The following is a 25,277-nucleotide window of genomic DNA, read 5'->3' as shown; positions in this document are numbered from 1 at the left end:
CATAATGAGGCAGGAGGTGATCAATAAGCATGGGAGACAATTAAGTCGCTAGTTAATCTCCCAAGGATGCAGCCAGGAACAGATTTACTATCTCGACCTAGGATATAACATCAGGAGAGTGTTCACATGGCACCAGTGAGCTGGGTGTTTCACCTGTAGCAAGGACTGAAGTATTTGGCTGTAAGCCTAAACCTGAAGGCTTAGAATAGTTATATCATTGTGAGATTTTAGTGGGCATGTACAGCCAAAAAAGGCTGAAATCTGGCTGTCCATGCTCACAGCCAGTTGGTTGTCTGTTAGTGCCCTGTCCCATCTCCAAAGCAACAAGAGGCTGTATTGACTGCTAAGGAAGGGCACTACCACCCAGGTACCACCCTTGTCCCACCACTGGCTGGGGAAGATGGGTGCCCAAGGCAGCACCATGCAGTACCCAGCAGTACCACGGCAGTGAGGTGACACAGACCTCCTGAGGGCCTGAAGCCTGGCTTCTCCTGACACACATCTACCAAAGAGTGCTCAAATCCTCCTCAACTCCATCAGCTATCAGACACAGCTGTCTGTCTTTGTGTTGGATAGTCCGAATCCTGTTCCTGGGTAGGTACATCTCCCCGTGGCTTTCCTGAATCTCTTTTGTTCCCAGCTTGTGGGATGCTCTGGGCTGATAACACTGCAAAGCTGTGGATTATGTTATGGCTCCTCACTGTCAGGGGTTTCACATTTATTTTCTGCCTTGTTTTTCCCATGTGTGCAAAGGGGCAAGTCTAGCAGTAGTACACTACCAGTCTGGGGCAATGACATTCACAGCTGAGCTGTTTGGGAAATGAGCAAATACAGAAAGTGGGTAAAAGGCAAGGTGTCCTCCAGGCCTGTGCCTGCCCAGCAGCAGGGCCCTGCATCACCGTCACTGTGCTGAGGTAAGGGCACAGCCAGTGCTGCCAATGTTTGGGCCATGCCCTTAACTTTATCACATTTGTTATCCAAATTGTTTGGGTTTTTTTTCCCCCTCGTTGGCTTTTCAGTAAGGAAATAGATCCTCTCTACCTTACTTCTTGACATCAGAAACAAAGCTGGGACTGGAAGGGATTTATATTTTTTCCTTACTTGTGATGTGAGAAACTTGAATTAGTTTCTGTGGAGCTGAAACATACCTGCTTTTGTTACATTTCTGCTCTTTCAGTCAATAATTTTTGCCTTTAATAGACATATAAATGCCAGGAAACAAGTCACAGCAAACAAAGCATAGCACAGATCTGTGGTAAACCAAGGCAAGGAGTTGTGATCAGATCTGTGGCTTATTGCATGTCAGTTCACTGTACAATTCTTTATAGTGTTGTGTATGGGAGAAAAATTGAGTAAGTTGTTCAGCAGGAACAAGTTGTTCAGCAGTTGATCAGCAGGAGGGAGTAGCCATAAGCACGGCTGCTTGGGTGAACCAGTGCCAATGGCACAATAGAATGGGTAAATCAAGGACAGGGCACCGCTTTTGGTGGCAATGCCAGCTACTGATAGCATAGGCTGGCCATGACATTGGACCTGAGTCTGTTAATTAAAGCAAGACCTTGCCAGCCTGTGACTTAGGTATGATGCTGTCTGGAAAGCTTATGGGCTCTTAAAACCAATCTTTCCAGTCATACAGAAATGGCCATGAGGTGTATGGACATGTGGGAACTGGGGACTGGAACTTCGACAGGTAACATAGGAGGGCTGAACTAAGTTACCCTGTCCATATTGTGTGGGAGCTATGTAACAGATACAGCGTTCAAGAAGCAAGGGTATAGATATACTGGAATTCAGGGTTTTGAGAGGCAAATTCCAGGACTCTGGTCGGCATATAGAATTTGTGAGAGGACAGGAAAACAAAGCAGAAAGTAGTTTTCTCATTGCACTTTGCTGCTTCATCACAGCACAATTTTCTTCACTCTTAAAACATAGAACTCCTTTTGTGTGGGAAATGGCATACTGCAAAATCACATTTTAAGAATGTACCTTAGGACTGCAACCCTTAAGCTCAGTTCTGTTCAATAACAGTGGGAATAATATTGCTGCCAGTAAAGTAAGCTGGAAGTCAGGCTGAAGAAACAAGAGAAAGTTACTGCAAATTGATCCTCACGGTGAACCCGAGCATGTGACAGCTTCTTAAAATAGTTGTGGGCATTAAATTCCTGTAGCAGGGAATTACTGTCTGCCTTGACCTTACGCTCACATGTCTCTCATCAGCTCGGTAAATAGCTGTTCCGTAGCTTATGAATGCATCTTTCTATGAACACAGGATGTGAGTTTAATAATACTAAAGAGCAGATCCTCTGTGCTTTCAAATGAGCCTCTCTTCAAGAATATTTGAATGCGTGTAGTTATGTAAAACACGACAAACACTGAATTATTCAGCAAACTTCTGCAAGCTAAGCAATAAGAAAGCAAAGACACGCACAGATGAGCTGACTGATCAAACACATTCTCACAAACACAAAACACTGGCTTCATGTAAGACAATCTCCAAACTCTATTAGTGGGAATGATTTATGAGTAGTGACAGAGTGCTGCCATCGCGCCTTAGTCCTCTTTTTGCTGCTGCTGACACGCGTTCCCCGTGTACCCGAGGTACGCTCTCAGTGCCCGGCTAGCTGCAATTCCTACGCCCCATGCCGCCGTCGCGGCGGTGTACTCTCAGTCGAGGACGCCGCCATCTTGCGCCGCACCGCCCGCGGCGCTCTATCTCTAACACGCATCCCGACCCTCAGCCGGGCAGCACTGCTACCGCTATTGGCCAGCTCAGCTCCCGTTAAACGTTCCTATTGGCTTGCAGTGACGTCAATCAGAAAGAGGGCGTGGCTCCGATCCCGGCCTGCACAGCTTCCCGCTTTTCGTCGCTGCCACTGCGCTTGCGCAAGGCTCCTGCACTCGGCAGGCACCGGCGCGGCCCGCAACTGCGCCTGCGCAGTGCTTTCTCTCCTCCCCCCCTCCCGGACGGAAGTGGTGGGGCCGTGGCAGTTCCGTCTCGGCGTTGTTCGCGCTGGACAAAATGGCGAAGATCGCCAAAACCCACGAAGGTAAAAGGCTGAATTTCGCTCGTGACGGCGCTCTTTGAAGTTGCGGTCTTCTCTCGCGTCTTTTAATTCTGTTCCTCTCCGACCTCAGCTTTCGGGGGGCCCGGGCAGGCCGGGCGGGCGGCAGTCGGGCCGGGCCCGCTTGTAATGGCGTCGCCTGGCGCTCGGCGGTGCGGGGGGAGGGGCGCAGGGGGGGGGGGTGCGCGGAAGATCTGATCTTCAGGCAGTTTCAGAGACTTCTTTCCTGTATTAAAAATCCATCAAGAAAATCCCTTGGATTTGTTTCTGTGGCTGAAAGGGCTGTGAGATGATAAACCGCTCGTAGCTCTCCATCTTAGAAACAAGATCAGCTTCAAAGCACTTGGAGATCTGAAGAAGCACGAGGTCCTATGTTTCAAAGTTTAAAGTCCTCTGCTCCCTTAACGCCCTCATTGCGCTTTGGGTACGCGTAATGTGTGCTTTACAGGACGGTAATGTAAGAACGGAAGTTTGGGTTGCATGTTTCTTGCACCACGTTATTTTTAAATGCTGTGACTGTGGGCGTTTTTTTAACTGTAAGGATTTGGTCAAATGGTACCTGGAAATATCTAGAATTTCTTAATAGAAGCCGGACAATATCTTTCAGTCTCAAACAACTGCAAGTAATAAGTAGTTTGTCTGCTAACAGCCATGTGAAGGAAGAAATACTCAGATTAATTTTATGCATTATCATGTATAAAAACGTTATTACTTGCAGTGGAAATTGTCTGTGGTCGTCCCACAGTGTGCTGTCCGCTGGGAAAAGCGTGGTCACTTGTTCTTACCTACGTAAGACTATGTCAGCAGCTTTGGTGCACAAAACAAAAACAAGACCAAGTGGTGGTTAGGGTATACTGTGTGTAGCTGGAAAAGAAAAGCAAGTTCTCTACCTTTTTCAGTAGAAAGAAGCAATGCCATTGTGGTCTAAAGTCACTTGGTGCTTCCAGTGTCCTCAGTAGCAGTGGAAGCCTCAAGTATTTCCTTTCACCCCAGTGCTGCATTGCAGCAAGCTGCAAACAGAATCAGGAACTTGATCTATCTTCTGAAGGAATCAGCCAACCAGAAACACCTAACAAAAGTGGCAGGAGAGTGCTTCTTCGGGTTGTTTTGGTTCTGCAGTCAAGTAAGAGAACAGCTGTGCAGAAGTGGAATGCCTGAAGATGTTGGTTGATGGAATTTGTGTGGGATGCCTCTGAAGATGAGAGGCCTCTGTGGGCAAGGCTGACATCCTAATTCAGCAGCAGTAGTAGTTTCTTTCTGGTATTTTTATTAATGTATTTAGAGGCAAAATGTATTGAGTCTTGGAGAACCTGTGCTGTGCAGGGTTTTATGGGGAGCTGAATGTCGCGGTAGGGTTCAGCAGGGACTCATGGAAAGCGTTCCTTGGGCTTCAGCTCTCATGAGTCTCCTGGCAGGTAGCTGGGGATTAGCTGACTGCGGCCAATGTGTCTGCAAAGCTCTATTCAGCCTGTAGCTGGATTAACAATGATTTTACCTTTATTTTTATTTAATTCTTAATTTTTGTTAGTAGGCACTTTTGCAAACTACCTCAGATGAAAAGCTTTGTGAAATATACTAACCCTGAAGGGGGAAAAAGAAACCAAACAACAACAAAAATTGATGAGCAGCAGTGCTAAATAGCTTAGTAGTGTGTATTTGAGTTTCTGGGTTATTTACTAGTAGTATTGCTCTGTAGTCTTTTGAAATGGGTGAATTTCCCTCAATGTAATGTCATAGGCAGTAGTTCTTCAGATTGGGAGGGTGAAACACTTTTTTGGGTCTGGGTGCACCTTTGTGCACCTGTGTCTTGATCACATTTGTTGAAGGTAATTAAATTACCACAACTGATTTTTCCGGTTGCTTTTACCAACGTGTGGGAGGAACCCCTTGGTTTTGGGGGGTGATTTCCAAGGTCAGTGACTGATTCCAGGGTTGATTGGTGTCAGATTCTGAATGTTAAAGAGTGCCAAAGCTCCCATTGGCCGTCCTTGAAGGGAAGGCTTTCTGCTGTTCAGAAGAGCCATGGATGGCACTGAGATGGCAGCAGTTGTCACTGGCTGCCTGCGATGGGAGCTGTGGCTGATGTTCTGGCCTTTTTGTTTGAAGATGACACAGCTTTGCAGTGTAGTAGATACTTTGTCCTTGAATAAGGTGTCGTTCTGTTGAATGTGCCCAGATGTTGCTGCTCATGCGCTACCTCCTTTAAACAGGTTCGCTTAAATTAGGAAAATAAACTTGTTAATTGGTGATAACATCTTGAAAACAGCTTGCAATGAAAAAAAGACATGAATTGAGGAAACCCTGTGCCAGTGTTGAGAAATACTGTTGTGCTGTAGCTACCTTCCCCACCATCTCTTTGGAAGATGGGTTAACATTTTTGGTTTTGCGTGGTTTGCTTCAGACCGTAATACAGCTGGATTACTCTGTCCTGAGTAGTACTACAGCTTTAAGAAAAGCTGCTTTATATACATTGCTGTATTATAGTTTCATGTGATAATTATATTTAGTTAATTAGTTAGAGACGGTCTTTGAAACTGGGTGGTTTGCTGTATGTAATGGTCCAAGTATTGCATTTTATGTATGTTTAAAAAGGCCTGAATGTTTGGGTATCTTTACCCTAGATATTGAAGCACAGATCCGAGAAATTCAAGGAAAAAAGCCTGCCCTTGATGAAGCACAGGGAGTGGGCCTCGACTCCACCGGATATTATGATCAAGAAATTTACGGTGGCAGCGACAGCAGGTTTGCTGGATACGTAACATCCATTGCAGCAACTGAATTGGAAGACGTAAGTGATTTCATTTATTTAAGCTGTTTCTACGTATTCTGGCTCTTATTTGAAGCTGTTTATCATTGCAGTTACTGATTCAGAAGTGGGTATTGTTAAAGACATGCTGGAAGATACATGCCTTACCCTGGGTGCTCATCAGATCTGTGTGTGCTCTGACAGTCACGAAGCTCCAGGCGGGCACCACGGGTTGGGAGCTGGTGCTCAATCAGCTGTAGTTGAGTGCCTGACTTGGTTCTGTCTTTGCTGTCAAGATCAAGAACAGGATGAAAAAACTCTAGTAAAGATTGAGCCCAAAATGTTAGGTGTGTATGGGAACTGCTGAATCACGGCCTGAACCACTGATTGGTCACCTGAGGTGAGCACCAAGTCAGCCATGGGGCCACAGGTGGAGGTGATATACCTGTGTGATTGGAAGGGGTGGAGCCTGGCTCCACCTCTCCCAAACCCCATTTAAGGGCTGACCACCACCAGGGAAGGATCTCTTCTCGGAGATCTCTCCCATGTGGAGTCCCCTGCGAGCCTTGACATCCTGAAGGTGAGCCATCTTCTCTTTTGTATTATTTGTATCCTATCTATATAGAACTACTTAAAATATACCATCATCTATACTATTTCGTTGTGAAGTACCATCCTTGGGAGTTATTTACCCCACAGGTGTCTGTTTTAGTATTTTTATTTCTACTTCATTGGAATTTTCAGGACAATTTTTGTGGCTTGGTGTTTTACACTGTTTTGTCTATGTAGTGGTTAAGGTTATGTCATTAAGTTCTGTTGAATTCCAATGTTAAATGCATTTTGTGTTTCAGAAGCAGTCAGGTGTGCAATCATCAGAAGCAATCATTACAGTTCTGATGATAAATGCACAGTGAGCATTAAACTGAGTGAAGAATATTTTGAAGAGGAAGCAAGTGCGTTATGTGCAATTGAGTAGCTGATATTTTTCCAGTGACGTAGTATTTGAAGACTTCCAGAAGTGCATTAATTAAAAATTTCCATTTCAGTGCTTCACTGAAGTCAGCTCATAATTTAAGAGCAATGTTTCTTTTGGGTTGCTGTTATCTGGTGCACAGAATCTCAATACTAATTGGAGAAAACACATTGTGAGAGTATCTTGCACATTCTGAATGCTTGTTTCTGGCATTGTGGCTGAGAAGATACGACCAAATTAATGCTCTAATAGGTGTCTCAGTCTCTTGCTATCACAGAAATATTTTTCAGGGTTACATGCTGACATTTGCTTTGTATTTACGTGGATTTTAAGAAAAAAAGAATCGTGGGGACCACTGTTTCCTTAACATAATGAGTGAATTGTGTTGGTAGCACTGGTATGAAATACTTTTTGTATAGCTATTGGAGACGATGGGTTGGAGTAAATGTGTGCTGTTCACTGAATCCTTTAAGGAGAAAGATAACATTTTAGCCATTTGTTTAGCTGTATCTGGTTCAGCAGTTGCTTGTTGAGAATAGTACAGTAATAAATGTGAAAAGAATTGCTCCAATTTGAGGTAAATATTCTAGTCCTTCGTTTCATCTATGAATGAAATGTGTTTGTCTAGATGTTGTCACCTGAATCCAGTGTCAGTGTGACTTTACATGTCTTTCTTCTGGCAGGATGATGATGATTACCCGTCTACAAGTTTGCTTGGGCAGAAGAAGCCAGGGTACCATGCTCCAGTGGCACTGCTTAATGACATACCGCAGTCAACTGAACAGGTACATCTTAACTCAGGGCACAGCAAAAGGTTGTTTGAGTCTTGGGAGAAGTATTAGTATTTCAGGAGCACGTCTTGTTTTTCAAAAGCAGAGTATGCCTACAAAGCAGTATTTCACGCTGTAAGCTTGTCAGTGTGTTGCTAGAATTCCAGTGGGTGGTAGAAATTGGCAGTTGTGCATGCAAAGGCAACGTGTGTGTGTGTACGCTGAGCTACTTAAAAATGTCGAGTGGATACTTTAAAAAATGCAGTGAGCTACAACAACTGAATGTCTCTTGAACTTCTGTTTTATTTGGAATGAAAATGTAATCGCATGTTATATTTTTCTAAAATACTTCTCTTTGAAACTTAAAAGTGTATTAATTTGTATTAAGTCTTCCTCATGGAAGACTTAATAAAGTTTCTTCTTCCAAAGAAGAAGAAAGACTGCTGGGATGAAATGCCTTAGAAACAAATGAACAAGCTTCTCAGAACGCTGACAGGAGGTTATTTGATCAAAAATTCTTCCTTTTACAAAACATCCCAGTTTCAGAAGTAAAGTTTGTTAGTGTTAATGGTCAGCAACATTTTCCATACCGTTCTTACGTGACTAACTAGTTTTTGTTGTTGTTGTTTTTTAGTATGATCCTTTTGCAGAACACCGCCCTCAGAAGATTGCAGATCGGGAAGATGAGTACAAAAAGCACAGGCGGATGATGATAATTTCCCCTGAGCGTCTTGATCCTTTTGCAGATGGTAACTTGTTTTTGACTTTTCTATACCCTTTTTGAGATCTGTTGTCTTAAACTGTCTTTAGCCCTTTGATTTCTGTTGGCATGCTTATAAACGTAGTTTTGTTTTAAACTTCCCCTTTTTGTAGAGCTTGGGTTGAAAACCTAGATGCCATATTCTTCATCTTTATAATACAAGTTTTCTTTCCAGGTAGAAGGACAAGAAAATAATGAGCCATTGCCATAGAAACACAAAGGGTTAAAGGTTTCTCTTTTCTTTTTGTTTTGGGTTGTGCGTTATACTTGAACAACTTGTGTATTGAGTGCTCAGTTTTTCAATACCTTGAAAGCTTTCGTTCCAAGTCTTAGTTTAATAGGGCTATAGCTTTTGAAATGCTAGCTCTCAAAATAGAGCACCTAATTCTTGCCATCTTACATAAACTTAGGTGGTATAGCTGAAAGAAACAAAAGCATATATGAGACTTTGATACTATTAATAGTTCAAGTCTGTTCAGATGATTGTAGAGTGCGAGTCAGGAAAAGGGGTGTAGTGGGTCTGATGGAAAATTTCTTGAGGCGAGCGAGTTTCACATGTGGAAGTGAGGTGCCTGTTGGCTTAAAATCAGCAGCTGTTTTGCAGGTGTTACAAATTAGAGTTGCAGCCTGCATGAATGACTAGGGATATTACTTATTTTACTTGCTTAATTGTAATTGATATAAACATGTATTGTCAGAATTCACAGGCCCATACTAACTGTCCTTAATTTCTTTCCTACAGCAGTACTGCTATATGCCAGTCCTGTCTGCATTCTTAAGGGTGCAGTTCAACACATCCTGTGTAGATTATGGTGAAAAAGTATTCCAAAGGAAAGTCCTATCAAAGCTAGTGTCAGAGTGACACAGCCAATTGGGCAATGATCTTCAGCATAGAAATGTTCTAAGAGTTTTATTTTTTTTCCTAAATTATAATGCTATACCATTTGTATAGCAAATCTGCACATTCTTTTTAATGAATAGTGTTTTTCTTGACGGGTCTTAATTTTTATAAAGTTGGGCTTCTTGTAAAGTATATAAAAATAAAAATTTAACTCAAGATACAGAGCATAAAACAACTATTGGTACACAAAACCCATTACCTGTGAGTATCATTGTGGTGTTATATGTACTGTATTACATTCAGATCCCAATGGCAGTTGTTCTTTGAAAAGAGGGGGAAGGTGCTATCAGCTTTCGGGGATTTTTGCTTTTTTAAACGAAGCCCTTTTACAATATGACACTGGAAGACCTGGGAGATGTGTCCAGATTTGTCAAACTTATAAATGGGTCCTTATGATAAAGCACTTAGTTATTATTTAGGTGTGGAATAGTTATTTATAGTCAGATAACTACTAGGATTTAGCGGCTTGCGCAAGGTAATGTTTTGAATATAAATATCTTTCCAAAGTGTTACTAATGGTAAAGAGATAATTTTCTAGGCTTCTATTCTGCTGCTTGAAGTCAGAACTGCTGATGGAGACAAAGGCACGAAAGTGTACGTATTCTGGATTAGCAACCCAGGAACCCATCACTTCTGAAGACTCTTAACTGTGTTGTCATTCTATCATTTATATCTGCTTTAAAATATTTGTTTGAAACTGCAGTAGTTACGTTTGTGTTCAAACAGGTTAAATTGATCAGCAAACTGAATAAACATAAGATACATGTAATTTTTAAAATTTTCAATCAAAAAGTTAAATTAAATGATCATGGAATAATATAATATTAGAGCAGGACTATAGAAAAAGTTGGTAGATTCTGCTTATTCTGTACTCATTGTGCTCCATTCCTGTTGCTGTTCTCTTCTACAGGAGGGAAGACACCAGACCCTAAAATGAATGCCAGAACATACATGGATGTTATGCGTGAGCAGCATTTAACAAAAGAAGAGGTGTGTTTGGGGAAGGGTTTGCACGTGAAGTTTGTTTCATTTTTTCAGCCTTTGAAGTCCTGAAAGGAACAGTGGGAACAGAATTTCTGTCGAATTCTTAAGTTTTCTTTGGAAAATCCTTTTTGTCACGTGTTGGTGAGAGCCAGGCTGGTAGACTTTACAGATGGAAGCTTTGAAAAAATTCTGTTCCACGTAACACCAAAAGAATGGAGGGAGAAGTGCTGTCAACGTGTTTTAGTTTGGATCGTTTCATAGTTCAGTTTGGAGACACCAAAACTGAGAGATACAGAGGTGTTCGGTGTTGGAGAGATTTTTTGTGAGCTTTATATAGAGAGAATCCAGGGAGTTTTTAGAAGGCTTTTGCAGTAGCAACAACTGGTTAACGTTTGGCTTAAAACTTGAAAGAAAAAACTAATAGTAGGACCACCCATTCTATTCATAGTTAGTAAAGATCCATTTTAATAGCTCAAAAGATATTGGTAATATAAAAAAGTGTATTTTGTGATACCTGCAGAGCTGTCTTGTCAATTGGAGCAAGATCTTCCAGTGACCTCTGTTGCTTTCAAACTGACATTAGTTGAGGAAATAGTTCCCCATTTTGGTAACCTTACTGTATGGACTCAGTGATAAATTGTCTCTGTCTGCGTGCTGTTTCAGCAGTGTCATTTTGAAACTCTAAATGGGAATTTCATGGCTTTTTTTAATATCTCAGGGTACAACTCATATGAATGTACTTTCTAACTCTTTGCTCTTCAATGATCTACTGAAGTGGAGTTCATTTGAAACAGATTAGTAGTAGTTCTGACACAATCATGTGGGTGGTAGAAACTGATAGCACTAAAAAACTTTATACGGCTGCATTTCTTTTTTATAGCAGATGAATTTAAACACAGTCCCTCCAAGCAGAAAGCCCTGTTGCTATAGAAGAATTTGAAGAGTGGCTAATGGCACATTATTTGGGCAAAACATCAAAAAATGGTGTGAAAAGATATCTGATGTAGCTGAAAAATCTCTTAATGTCTAATTTGAAGAGGCTTCATAAGTTTTTTTTATCTTTTTGTTCTCAAATAGAGGGAAATTAGGCAACAGCTAGCTGAAAAAGCTAAAGCTGGAGAGCTTAAAGTCGTCAATGGAGCCGCATCTCAGCCACCTTCAAAACGCAAGCGGCGTTGGGATCAAACAGCTGATCAGACTCCTGGTGCAACACCTAAGAAGTTATCCAGTTGGGATCAAGCAGAGGTAATAGTCCCTGCGTCCATCAGTTCATATGTAGCAGATATTAATGCTTAATCCTCTTGAATTTTGAAACTTTCTTACTCTAACACGTGTACACAATAAAAAGGAATAAAAACAACACTCTTCTGCGTAGAGTGGGAGAGATTAATACTTGGGCTTTTGTTTTGTGTAGACTCCTGGGCATACACCGTCTCTGCGATGGGATGAAACTCCAGGCCGTGCAAAGGGTAGTGAAACTCCTGGTGCCACCCCTGGCTCCAAGATCTGGGATCCCACTCCCAGCCACACGCCAGCAGGAGCTGCAACACCTGGGCGGGACACACCTGGTCACGCAACACCGGGCCATGGAGGTGCCACTTCCAGTGCACGTAAAAACCGGTGGGATGAAACACCTAAAACAGAAAGAGGTATGCGTGGTGAAGTGCAGAGTGTCACTCAAATTTTGAGTGGCAAATACTGTAGGAATGTTTTGCCTTAAGTAAGCAGTAGAGACAAGCAAAAGGCAGGAAGTAATTGCAGTCTGACATCTAGTGGTTGATGTGATGATTTTATCTTTTATTGAAGTTGTGTGGTATGTCCAGTGACTGCTGCTGGGATTTTAAGGATTATTTAGGACAAAAAGTTCATTTTACGTTGAATTGCTTTTTGTCATACAACTGTGTCTCTGTGTGGTTTCTGAACTGTTAAATTTTTTGAACTTTCAGAATTCTTGAGAACTTGCTTAAACATTGAAGCAAGCTTTGGAAATGTTCTCTCAACTATCTTAATTTGAATTAAGCTCATGTGGCAGAGAACAGTGAAGCACCACTGTTTAAAAGTTTTATCAAGGGAGTGTGGAGTGTTTTGTCCATTATCTGGAATATTTGAGTTTTGGGGTTTTTTTTTTTAGGTTTTTATTTATTCATTTTAAGATTCAATGAGAAGGCACTTTTTTCTTTAATAAAATTCTGTTGGATGTTTTCAGTATTCACCAAAGTAACCTTAAGTTTTGTAGTGTATTTGTTTATTGTATGCTTGCTGATTCATGAGGATGAGATAGCAAAAACATCCAATTCCATTTTCAGTATAGCTGGAGTATAATACTGGTCAGTTTTCTACAAAAATTGTGTTGTTTTTCATTAGATACTCCAGGACATGGCAGTGGATGGGCTGAAACTCCTCGTACAGACAGAGGTGGTGATTCCATTGGTGAGACACCAACCCCGGGGGCAAGTAAGAGGAAGTCACGATGGGATGAAACACCTGCTAGCCAGATGGGTGGCAGCACTCCTGTTCTGACACCTGGCAAAACACCCATTGGTACACCAGCTATGAACATGGCAACTCCTACACCAGGTAAGCCCAATGCATTCTTCAAGGCTTCACTTTATGTGAAAATGAAGCTCCAACCTGTTATATTGTATACTGAAATGGGCTTCTACCCTGTGTGCTGTTCTGACGGTATGAAAACAGTTTATGTTCAGTTGACCTGTTTTAATGCCCATAGGAGCTAAAACTGAGGTTAGGTCTGTTTGTGTTCAGTCTCGATGGTAAAGACATTAGTGTCTTTTTGGCTACAGATGTGAGATGTGCAAAGTGTTGCTTAAGAGGACACTTAAAGTTTAAGTAAAACTGTTTATGGAATTTTTTTAAAATCCTATTTTTAATTTGAATATAGGTCATATCATGAGCATGACTCCTGAACAGCTGCAGGCTTGGCGTTGGGAGAGGGAAATTGATGAGAGAAACAGACCACTTTCTGATGAAGAATTGGATGCTATGTTCCCAGAAGGATATAAGGTAATTCATCTGGATGGGAACAAAACTGACTGACAGTTCGTTTTTTTCCCTGTCAGGGAATGCTAATTACAAATCAAACAAAGTTGTCCAATATGTGAAATATTTCACAGAAGCTGTAGATTAATTCACATAGAAATCTGTTTGGTTTAGTTGCTCGTTTATCATAAATCCATTAGAGAAGAGGGAGAAAATAAAGTTGGTTGTGATGGTCGGTTCTTATTTTGCTTTTCAGTGTTAAGAATGTCTGCTGAGTTGAGGGGGAAAAAAAGCCCAAATGTGGAAAGACACGGATTCTGACCTTGCGGGTACACTGTGTTGACACAAATAGTGAAGTGTGTGGGGTTTTTCCTAACAGTTTCTAGACGAACTCCTTAAATCATTTATCCAAGTGCTCAGAAGTGAAAGTAAGCTTTCTTCTGAAATGCTGTCAAAATGGAATAAGCAAGAATATGAACTATCCTGCTGAATTTGTTTTTCACACTGAATGTGTGATCTGAAGTATGCAGTAACACTTAAATCTACAATTGGCTAAAGCCGCATGTTTTATTTTATTTCTGTTTTGAAACCTTGCTCAATTTATATCTGTGGTAAGATGAGTCTTGCAGGCTGTCAAGATCCATCTTTAGATTAGTGCTGTGGTACAGTTCTTAGCATATTTCATTCTTTCTCCTGTAGGTTCTTCCCCCACCAGCTGGTTACGTACCTATTCGTACTCCAGCACGTAAACTTACAGCAACTCCCACACCTTTGGGTGGTATGACTGGATTCCACATGCAGACGGAGGACCGGACTATGAAGAGTGTCAATGACCAACCTTCTGGCAATCTCCCATTCCTAAAGCCAGATGATATCCAGTACTTCGATAAGCTGCTGGTAAATGACACTTCACTTGCGCTAATACAGGTTTTCTGATCTTTGCAAGTATACCACAGTCTGTTAATTTGTCTGGAATTATTTGCAGGTTGATGTTGATGAATCAACTCTTAGTCCTGAAGAGCAGAAGGAGAGGAAGATAATGAAATTACTTCTGAAAATAAAGAATGGCACTCCTCCTATGAGAAAGGTAAGATTAGTGCTCGTTCTTACTGCTTCATCTTTTAAAACTCTGCATGTTTTCAAGTTCATTTTGAGGCTGAATTTTTTTTCTCCTGCCTGTAGGCTTCTCTTCAAAATTATCTCCTGAGCTTTTCTGTTTAGTTCTTTCTCTTCCTTGTGTATCTGTGTTGCGTTTGGTTTGTCTTGCAGTGTAATCTGTTGTTGCATCTCTTTTTGCAGTAATGCTTAAACAATCAGCACATGATTTACAGAATTAGTTACTTAATTAGGAGAAAGTAGATTTTATAGTGCTTTTTGCTTACAGGGCTTTGGAATTTCCTGCACTTGGCTTCTTAAACTTGCAGTGTAGCTCTTTAAGTTTCCAGCTTGTTTATGCAATAGATGACACATTCTGCAGTTTCACTCTAAACTGACCTGAGCATCAGCCTGCCTAGATGCAGGTGCTGTGTAAAATGCCTTTTTGGGTATTGAGCATGCTTTTCTTGAAAACGGAACATCTGGGGCCTGACATCTGATGTAGTTGTGTAGAAACAGTGGTAGGAACGAGAACTGTGAAGCCTGTGATTACGATAGATTATATTTTAACTTGGTTAGTATCTGCTTGTTCAATAACTGTTCAGCATTGTTTCCTTAGCTTAAGCGACGGTTGGTTTTTATTTCAGGCTGCACTGAGACAGATTACTGATAAAGCTCGGGAATTTGGAGCTGGGCCACTGTTCAACCAGATTCTGCCATTGCTGATGTCACCGACACTTGAGGATCAGGAGCGTCACCTACTTGTCAAAGTCATAGACAGAATTCTGTACAAACTGGATGACCTGGTCCGGCCGTATGTACATAAGGTCTGTTGTAACTTGCTCATTTTCAGTTTGCTGTTTCTCATCATGGCAGGAGATGAGTACAGTTCATTTGTGTAGCAGATGATAACAGTTGTTTGCTTTTTTAATGATAATTGGCTTTTGTATTTCTTTTTCATCTGAACTTTAATTTACTGTAGTGTCATCAAAGTTGTGTTAGAAGAATACGTGCACAGTTGAGAGAGGGAGGGAGATCTTACCTGATGTATCTAGAATCTGTAGGGCAGTTCTTCAGAGAAGGAGCTGTAGGGGGGAAAAAGATAACAGATCTAAGACTTTTCTGGTCATTATAGCGTTTGAAAGCTCGAATCCATGGAATTATCTCAGTTTCATGGAATCATAATTTTCTTACTAAAGTATTCACAAATGGAAATGTTTGTCATCTTTTTCAGATCCTTGTTGTCATTGAACCACTGCTGATTGATGAAGACTATTATGCCAGAGTGGAAGGCAGAGAAATTATTTCAAACTTGGCTAAGGTAATAAACTGTAATTCTGCAGTAGGAGTTACCTTATATGTAGTCACACGGGGCTGCTTGTAGTCATGGCAGAAAAATGTAGTGTGCTGTTCATAAATCTGTGCTCCGTATGTTTTTCTCTCAGGCTGCTGGTTTGGCCACAATGATCTCTACAATGCGACCTGATATTGATAACATGGATGAGTATGTCCGAAATACCACAGCTCGAGCCTTTGCTGTTGTTGCCTCTGCTTTGGGCATTCCTTCTCTGCTGCCATTCTTGAAAGCTGTCTGTAAAAGCAAAAAGTCCTGGCAAGCGAGGCATACTGGCATCAAGATTGTGCAGCAAATTGCTATTCTTATGGGCTGTGCTATCTTGCCTCATCTCAGGAGCTTGGTTGAGATTATTGAACATGGTAGGTTCTGGTTTCTCTGGCTTAAGATTTTTATTTGATTTTCTTTGCATTTGGACTTTTTCTTCTGTACCTTGTTGAGATAAAGTGTTAGTAAGGCAAAGTTTTGTGTGGCACTTTTTACACCAAGAAATAACTTGTTTGACTGTGAAAGAGAATTAATGATCGTTTTCCTGAAAATGAGATAAAAAGATCTTACTCTCTGTATGTATTTTTGCTATTTTGAGTTAAAGACACAAGAAGTGGTACTAAACAGTGCTCTTTTGCAGGTCTTGTGGATGAGCAGCAGAAGGTTCGTACCATCAGTGCTTTGGCTATTGCTGCTTTAGCTGAGGCAGCTACTCCCTATGGCATTGAGTCATTTGATTCTGTTCTGAAGCCCTTATGGAAGGGTATACGTCAACACAGAGGAAAGGTACGTCTAAAATACTTGCACTTTTACAGAAGGTAACTATTCATTTCAGTTCACTCATTGGAAATATATTTCTTCATTTAAATAGGGCTTGGCTGCCTTTTTGAAGGCTATTGGCTATCTGATTCCGCTCATGGATGCTGAGTATGCGAACTATTATACCAGAGAAGTTATGTTAATTCTTATCAGAGAGTTCCAGTCTCCTGATGAAGAGATGAAAAAAATTGTTTTGAAGGTACGTTGGGGTTATTTCTTCAGACGCTAGCAGTGTAATGAACTGATAAAATCTGAATGCTTACCGTTAACATTGAACGTGTGCTTCCTTTTCTTTAAGACAAACAAAACCAAAACACTGCATACAAACTGTATGCAGAATTAACATTATTGGCTTTTTTTTTCCTGCCAGGTGGTAAAGCAGTGTTGTGGTACGGATGGTGTTGAAGCAAACTACATTAAAACGGAGATCTTGCCACCATTTTTCAAACACTTCTGGCAGCACAGAATGGCATTGGACAGAAGAAATTACAGACAGGTATTTTTCCAGCTGAATTTTTTATAGCAGTAGTAGAAGGAAATTTGTGTTGAGGTGTTCATTGAAGCTAGATGCTTAGTTTTGTGTCTTGTACGTCCTGTAGCTGAATTGTGCTTGAAATGGTGGTTTAGAAACTGTTTAGCCAGGACTTTCACACTAGGCATTTTATCTCTGAATATGAATGTGTCAGTTCCAAGGTGAGGTAGTTCACCCCATTTGTGTCTTCTAAAACTGGGTGATTTCAAAAAGTGAAAGCAGTTGTTCACAGTGAGCTTAAAGAATACTGCATTGGTTTTAAGGCAAGTTTAGGGTTCCTCTTTGTTTACTAGAAGTATTGACTACAGTAGCTTTGCTCTTGCATCCTTTTTCCTTTTTGTTTTGTTCCTCTCTTCTGTGCCATCGCATTTTTGCTCTTTTCTGATGTAGAATCTGTTTTGAAATTACCATTTGTAACTTTTTCCTGAAAAAAGATTTCCCCTGAGATGAAATTGGAAACCAGCCTGATGCTGATACTCCTTTTCAGACCAGCGACATGCATTTTTCAGGAGTTAGAAGGAAGATTTTAACCATGTTTTTTCACTTATCTATTTGTATACTTCAGTTGGTGGATACGACAGTGGAGCTGGCAAATAAAGTTGGAGCAGCAGAAATTATTTCTAGAATTGTGGATGATCTGAAAGATGAGGCTGAACAGTACAGAAAAATGGTCATGGAAACAATTGAGAAGATAATGGGAAATCTGGGTGCGGCAGACATTGATCATAAGCTAGAAGAACAACTTATTGATGGCATCTTGTATGCCTTTCAAGAACAGACCACAGAGGTATGGCCAACTTAACTGGAGGTATGATTGACTTAGTTGGAAGGTTAGTTACAGAGTAAAGTGGAGTTGTAAGTTGTTTTTAACCCACAAAGATTTCAGTGCTCAGATTCGTGATGTCCATGTAATAGATGTAGAATGTTAGCGTTTTAGTAACAGTTGTAGACAATGCCAGATACAATGCGAATGTGGTTTTGGTCTAATAGTCTTTTTGTTTTAACACCTAGGATTCTGTGATGCTGAATGGCTTTGGCACAGTGGTGAATGCCCTTGGCAAAAGAGTGAAGCCCTACTTGCCTCAGATCTGTGGTACGGTTCTGTGGCGTTTGAACAACAAGTCGGCGAAAGTGCGGCAGCAGGCTGCTGACCTCATCTCCCGGACTGCAGTCGTCATGAAGACTTGTCAAGAGGTATCGTATGGGCTTGTATCCAGTTAGCTACAGTGTGCCTTAATGAGAAGGAGGAAAATCTAAATTTGGAATCTTTTCACTTGGTTGCAGGAAAAGCTGATGGGGCATCTGGGTGTTGTGTTGTATGAGTACCTGGGTGAAGAATATCCTGAAGTACTGGGCAGCATACTTGGAGCGCTTAAAGCTATTGTTAATGTCATAGGTATGTTCATGCATTGATTACGTGCCTGTTCAAGAGTGAAACGAAAAGATTGCAAAGCTTACTGTGTCTCTTTGAATTCAATAGGTATGCACAAGATGACGCCACCTATCAAAGACCTGCTGCCACGGCTTACGCCTATTTTGAAGAACAGGCATGAGAAAGTACAGGAGAACTGTATCGATCTTGTTGGACGCATTGCAGACAGGTAAGCTGAGGAACGGTGTAATTGATCCTCTGTGGGAGCAATTGCAGTAGTAAAAGCTAAAGTAGAATATCAGGTTTGTCACCTGGGTGTCTTTGGATCTCCTGTTATTTCTTGAATATTATTCTGAAAGTTTAGCATAACGTTATGTAGCAAATGTTCTGCTACTGTGATTGCGTTATCTGCACACGTTCTGTAAGTGTACTTACCACGTTTTCAGATTTAAAACTTATTATATTTGTGTCCCATATAAACTGTTAATCAGTGATGGTCTAGTTTAAAGGATGCTTTAAATCACTTAAGTGTCCCTCTGTTGATAGTGAACAAATAGGTACTTCAGTTTCTGAGATTTTATTTTAAAACTTTGAGCAAAACTGGAGAGAACTTGCTTTATTCTCTTTCAGAGGTGCAGAATATGTTTCTGCAAGAGAATGGATGAGGATCTGCTTTGAGCTGCTTGAGTTACTTAAAGCTCACAAGAAAGCTATTCGAAGAGCCACAGTGAATACTTTCGGATATATTGCAAAGGCTATTGGGTGAGTTGATCTGATGCTTTATCCAGTTCTACACACGATTATCTAATGCAGTGATGACTCTGAATTTTACTAGAGAGAAACTCTCTGCAGTTTGCATGTTAAATGAATACTCTTGATTTTTGTTCATTTAGTAAGACAATATTAGCACATTCTTATTGGCTTGGTGTGCTGTACTTTTAAGCTAAATTGGTAGGCTAGAGAGGTTAGAGTATAATTTGGTAGTAAGATATGCTCGTCTTCTCGAGTTTTGGTAGTGTGGTGTGCATTCAGACTCGCTCTGTGTTCTTTCATAGCTCTCCTTTTAAATACTCTAATTTTCTTAAATCAGTGCTTCTTTGATTTGCACAGGTTTGGGTTTTTTTTTCCCCAAACTCAAGTATTACAAATAAACAAATCATAGCACAATTCTTGTTTCTCTGCACACTCTTAAATGAGTGACTGTTTCTGCTTCAAGTCAGTAACTGAGCAGCTACTGAGCAGTGCAGTAACTGGGCTTTTCTGTGCCTAGCTGTTTATCTCCATCAGAAGTCTTACCTGGAATTAATGTGTTTAGTTTTACACAAATTGATAATTGCCTGTGGAATCAGAGTAATACTGGAAGGCTACTCCTGTCTCCCAGAGTTTGTTTACATAGTAACTGTAGGCTGAACAAAAAGTAAATCTAGAGAGAGGATTGATTTGTTTCTTGAAAAAGTTGGTTATTTGAAAATTAGTGTCCGGTGCTTACTTAAACTCTATTACATTTTTGTGGTTTATGATGCTCTTCCAGGGAACGTTAACTTTTTGAAGAAGTGCTAAGCCACGTTCTTCCACTGTTCTGTTTCAATTTTGAATAATTTACCTACCTGCTGACTGAATCTCTTGATGTAGGTGTACCTATTATCTCTTCCAGACCACACGATGTCTTGGCTACACTGCTGAATAACTTGAAAGTACAAGAAAGGCAGAACAGAGTATGTACTACAGTAGCAATTGCTATTGTAGCTGAAACGTGTTCACCTTTCACAGTGCTGCCTGCACTCATGAATGAATACAGAGTTCCTGAACTTAATGTCCAGAATGGTGTGTTAAAATCTCTTTCTTTCCTGTTTGAATACATTGGAGAGATGGGAAAAGATTACATTTATGCTGTTACGCCATTGCTTGAAGATGCTTTAATGGACAGGTGAGTGCAGTTCTATGTATGGTCCAGTTAGTCTTAGTCACACGTTAAGTATGTAACTAGGCCTTAACAGAAAATATACATGTCCTTGTTTGCTAAAAATTACCCAGCTATGTTGGTCACTGAGCACCCATCATCTGCGCATAATTCAGATTATATACTTCTATTTTACTAACGCTTCTGAAGATGAAAATGGTGCAGCCACTTTAGGTGGTTCAGTATTTGCTGTGTTCAAACTACTTTTGATTGTTTCCGTTGTCAGAGCCTTTACTATGGAGTTTATAGCACAATAATTGCCAGAAAACTGCCTTTTGAATTGTTTTTTTTGTTCCTCTGCCTCTTACTGTCAGATGTAGGTTCAAAGCACGTAGTGGTGCTTTAAAAATAATGTAACTGAAAAGAAACATGATGCTTGTCCAGTTACATTGCTTCTAAGTATAATTTACTAACAAACCATTGCTTTCTTTCCAGAGATCTTGTACACAGACAAACAGCCAGTGCTGTGGTGCAGCACATGTCTCTTGGTGTTTATGGCTTTGGCTGTGAAGATTCTCTTAATCACTTGTTGAACTACGTATGGCCTAATGTGTTTGAAACCTCTCCGCACGTCATTCAGGCAGTCATGGGGGCTCTGGAGGGCCTCAGAGTTGCTATTGGCCCTTGTCGAATGTTGCAGTATTGTTTGCAGGTATGTCCTGATGTACACTGCACAGGCAGCAGTTACCAAAGAGGCTTCTGTTGTCTGTTGGGAGGTTGTGGATGCCCCCTCTCCCTGGCATGGGAGGGAGCTTAAAGCAGCCTGGTCTAGTTGGGAGGTGTCCCTGCCTATAGCAGGAGGGATTGGAACTACATGCTCTTAAAGCTCCCTTCCAACCCAAATGTTCTATAGGTTATCTTTAGGAGACAAAAAGTCAGCTGAAGGAGATTTCCAGTAAAGGAAAACTGTCTGGCTTTCCATTTCTTTTAATGTGCCTGTCTCAACCCAAGAATTTTGATAACAGACACATGCAGAGAAAACAGCTTTTTTTTTGTAGTGAGATAACTGATTATACTGAAGAACTTGCATAGAAACAGCAGATAATTTAGAATATGAAGTGGATAAAACTTGGCTCTGACTTGTAAAGAAGTGTGCAATTTTGAGGACAGGAAATAATGATTGGGGGAAAAAATCAGTAATCCAAAAGGCTATGAGAACAAATAACAAGCAGGATTATCAAAGAGAGAATAGGATTGATGTTAAATCAATGTGTTGCTAGCCAAAGAAAACAGTAAGATGTTTAAACAGATTTAATTGTAAAGTGTTAGAAAATGTTGCCTGGTTCAGAATTTATACTGCTACACCCACACTAGTCAGTCCAGCTTCTGTAAACGTGTATGTGGAGGTAGAATATGGAGGCTCCTTTTTTGTGTATTTGAATGTAACAGTTTTTGTTGTATTTGCTCTAGAATTTAAACACACATGGCAGATGAGAAGCAAGGATGCATGTAGTGCAGATCACTGTAGAGATGATGTGAATCTGTTTTATGAATTTGTAGATAGGGAATGTCATTGTTTTGGTTGTTCCTTTATTTGGTGTGCCTCAGCACAGAGGTACTGATATCAGCAGGAAAGTGAAAGTTGCATGAAAGTCACCTGTGCAGTGCATGTTTTGCTAATTTTATTTGTATTTCTTATTTTATAGAACTGTTCTTGTCTCCATGTTCTGCTCAGTTTCTTTAGGTTTGATCATTTATCTCCTACATTTCTATGTAATGCTCTCTTACACAATTAAAACAAGCTACCAGAGCCAGAGACGAGACTTGTTTGCAACTGAATACGCTGCAGTAGATTTGTATTTTTTAAAAAGAACAGTGCAAAATTAGAAGTACGTCTAGTGGAATTTCTCCCTACAAAAAAAAGTCTTAATATTTCTTAATAGTTGCTTTTTGTATACTCACAAACTGATAATTACACTTTCATTGTAGTTCATTCTTAATGATTGCTGTTAACTGCTATCATGGTGCTTTTCAAATGGTTATTGTTTAAAACTTGGTTAATTTCAATAGCAGCCTTTCAGAACAGAAGCTTTGAATAAATGTTGTTCTGTTTTGTTCTCTAGGGTTTGTTTCACCCTGCCCGGAAAGTCAGAGACGTTTATTGGAAGATTTATAACTCCATCTACATTGGCTCGCAGGATGCTCTGATAGCACACTATCCGAGAATCTATAATGATGAAAAGAACACCTATATTCGTTATGAACTTGACTACATCTTATAATCTTCTTGTTCTGTTGTTTGTGTTTAATGCACAGCTGTTCTTCACATACATGCTTCAGATTTGATGATGTAAAATTTTAACATATTGGAGATCAGTGTAGCACTGGTCAGAGGCAGAGGTAGGAATCCAGTAGCATGATTTTTTGAATATGTCCTTGTTTTTTGATGTTAAACAGTTAAAGCCAGTAGTGACCAATAAAACAGTGATTACAGTATAAAGGAGGGATTTCATTTTTGATTCATCTTTATGAAGATTTAGATTTCATTCCTTGTGTTTAAAGGGGTTGTTTATTTGAGAAATAAACATTTGTGTATAAAATCTAATTTGCGTGTGGTTTTTGACAGACTTGTAAAACGAGTCTCTGATGGATTTAAGTGTTTGTTCATGTAATGCATAGGTGGTATTGAGCATTTTAACCCTTTTGTCATCCCCTAGCTTTTGAATAAATAAGAAAAATATACAAACTGTAGTTAATGTGTGTATCTTTGTTGTGCAATAATTCAGCTGTACTTGGGCTGGCAGTTGTTGTAGTGGCAGTTTGTTTCCTTGGAAAAGGTCGTAGTAAATTGCTTGCTGGTTTTGCTTCATGTGTGTTTCCCTGGTTGTAGGGTTCATTTGTTACTGTTGTCAAAAAGGCAGCAGTTGGTTAGTAGTTTGGACTGAAATCACTTGTATGACTTGGGCGATTGTGATAAGCATGTCTTCTAGCCATGTTTAGGTTCTATGAAGTGCCAAGTGATATTGATAGGCTGTGCTATCGTTACTGTGAAGAGTTGGGAAAGTAACTGGGCACCTGAGATGTGTATATGTGACAGAGGATGTGTATATGTGACAGAGTATGTGAATCTTGTCAGCTGGAGATGAAAAATATTTTCTTCCTTTCTTTGCTCTTTTCCATCTCTTCTGTGTATGTACTCAAAAGAAAGAAAAAGGACATAGTGATATTTGACAGTACGCCACATGAAACACAAGGTTACATCATTCTGGTAGCGTTGGATAGTATCTCATATCAGTAAGAAAACAAAACGAATGCTAGTAATTGGATACCAGGCGTGTTCTTCTGTTCCTTTATTCAAGCTGAGCAATTGATTTCCATCTCGACAAGGTCAGTGCAGTGTTGCCAGCTGGCCTTTCTCTGCTGTTTTACACGAATGTGAGATTCTTCAACCGTTCACCATGTAAGGAAATACCACCCTACCTCTCAAGGCATAAAGTTTTGTTAGGAGATTGGGGCAATGTGGCCACAGCTTGTAGCTTGGTTGTTTATGAAGGTACTAATTTGTTAGGAACTAATTTTTTGTAGTAGTGTGCTTTATGTTAAGATTTATTAGACGAAAACAACAGGGTCTTCTTGAAGGCTCTGTAGTTGAATTGTTCTCTGAATTGTTCATTCAATTTTTTAGTACCTTCTTACTTAATGCTTTTATTTTATAGATGACCTGCCACATTTGCTTCTTGAGATCTGCAGGATAGGACAGGGTAAGTGTCAGTGGAGAGGGTGAAGGGTGGAAATTTTTTTTATAAGATAAGCTAAAATAGAGCTCTGATGCAAGTCCTTCCTGCCTATAACTTTTAGTTGTGTCTCAGGGTTTATTCATTTTTAAACAAGTCAAATAGTGAAAGTTTTCTTGTAGGCTGAAGGACAGTAACCTCAGCTTTTTACCTTTCAAGCTCTTACTATTGCTCTCAAAAGTTATTTTAAAAGTTGTTTTACAGAAGATGCAAACTTGACTATTTCCTGAGAAAGAAGAGAAGGGGAAGGAAATCTGCTGAAACAGCTGTACACAAAATTGTGTTCATATTTGGTGGTTTTCTTTGGTATCTCTAGCATCTAGTATGAAATCTAATTTGAAAGAGCAATACTGAAATGTAATTCCTGCGTCAGAACTGTTAGACCATCTCTGGGTCATGCACAGTTTTGGTAAGACTTTAGGAGAAGCTTTTCAGAACTTGTGTTCTTTAGCAACCATTGTGTGTTTTAGTTGGCACAGAAAGGTTAAAGGGGCAGCATCTAATAGTACTAACTCCCATTGTCTTGTCCAGTGCTAAAAAGTTTTGAGGAAGAAAAAGCAACAAGATATAAGAAACAAAGATTTAGCTTTTTGCTTTAGGTGAATATTCCCTTGTAAAGCAAAATGCTGGCAGGATGCACAATGCTGGTTTTATTTCAATGCTGCTACATTTTAGTACTTCTAAAACATAATTATGTATGGATTTCAGCTTGCAGTAAATATGTAGGTCACTCCAGAAGTAATGCCTCCTATTTATTTCCGTGGAAACAACAGTAGATACAAAGAGCATAATAGCACTGTTTGGTAGGGCGCATGCTCGGCTACAAAACACTGTTTTTCAACATAATCACTACCATTTATCTGCATTTTCAGCAGCAATGAACGAGAGCCTGCATGCTATGGTTGTAAAATCTGCACAGGGGGAGGTGCCCTACAGTTACCACTGCTGAAGTGCATCACCCACTGCCTCACTGTGCTTACATCCACTGTTGGTCCCTGTGGATGTTCAGCAATTGTTGATGAATATCAGTGGGTGCTATTTTTTTCACATGGAGGAATTCAGTGACACAACTCTGCTTCAGATGCCATTTTGTCTGACGGCCCCTCTGTTGCCATCTGTCGCATGGCAGCAATGTGTAATGGGATATTGGTGGGAAGGTTCAACCTCTACGGTCCTATCACCTCCATCTGCCTCTGATGAGGGTGCATGTAAAAAATGGGAAGCGTTACT

General features: G+C 40.3%; 1 protein-coding gene across 3 annotated transcripts; it reads left to right on the top strand.

The window, feature by feature from the left end:
• The first annotated feature begins 2,962 nt into the window (after positions 1–2,962).
• SF3B1 (splicing factor 3b subunit 1) lies at positions 2,963–22,853 on the top strand. Of its 3 annotated transcripts, XM_065750976.1 has the most exons (25): positions 2,963–3,047; positions 5,684–5,850; positions 7,465–7,566; positions 8,186–8,300; positions 10,123–10,202; positions 11,274–11,441; positions 11,611–11,845; positions 12,561–12,773; positions 13,096–13,217; positions 13,893–14,090; positions 14,179–14,280; positions 14,936–15,115; positions 15,523–15,609; positions 15,734–16,004; positions 16,271–16,416; positions 16,502–16,648; positions 16,820–16,945; positions 17,547–17,768; positions 17,993–18,175; positions 18,266–18,377; positions 18,462–18,582; positions 18,984–19,115; positions 20,008–20,280; positions 20,749–20,965; positions 22,377–22,853. In XM_065750976.1, exons 1-25 carry the CDS (start codon positions 3,020–3,022, stop codon positions 22,533–22,535), a joined length of 3,906 nt encoding a protein of 1,301 aa, XP_065607048.1. In that variant the 5' UTR covers positions 2,963–3,019; the 3' UTR covers positions 22,536–22,853. The 3 variants fall into 3 exon arrangements, with proteins under 3 accessions (XP_065607048.1, XP_065607051.1, XP_065607050.1); XM_065750978.1 differs by lacking the exons at positions 2,963–3,047; positions 5,684–5,850; positions 7,465–7,566; positions 8,186–8,300 and adding an exon at positions 8,312–9,806; XM_065750979.1 differs by lacking the exons at positions 11,274–11,441; positions 11,611–11,845; positions 12,561–12,773; ... (15 more) ...; positions 20,749–20,965; positions 22,377–22,853 and adding an exon at positions 9,751–9,806.
• Positions 22,854–25,277: the final 2,424 nt, after the last annotated feature.

This window comes from Cyrtonyx montezumae, unplaced genomic scaffold, assembly GCF_038088225.1.
Source record: "Cyrtonyx montezumae isolate F1298 unplaced genomic scaffold, pur_monq_1.0 scaffold_7, whole genome shotgun sequence".
Classification (NCBI taxonomy): domain Eukaryota; kingdom Metazoa; phylum Chordata; class Aves; order Galliformes; family Odontophoridae; genus Cyrtonyx; species Cyrtonyx montezumae.
The sequence above is the reverse complement of the archived record's forward strand: the minus strand, read 5'-3'. Positions and strand labels throughout refer to the sequence as shown.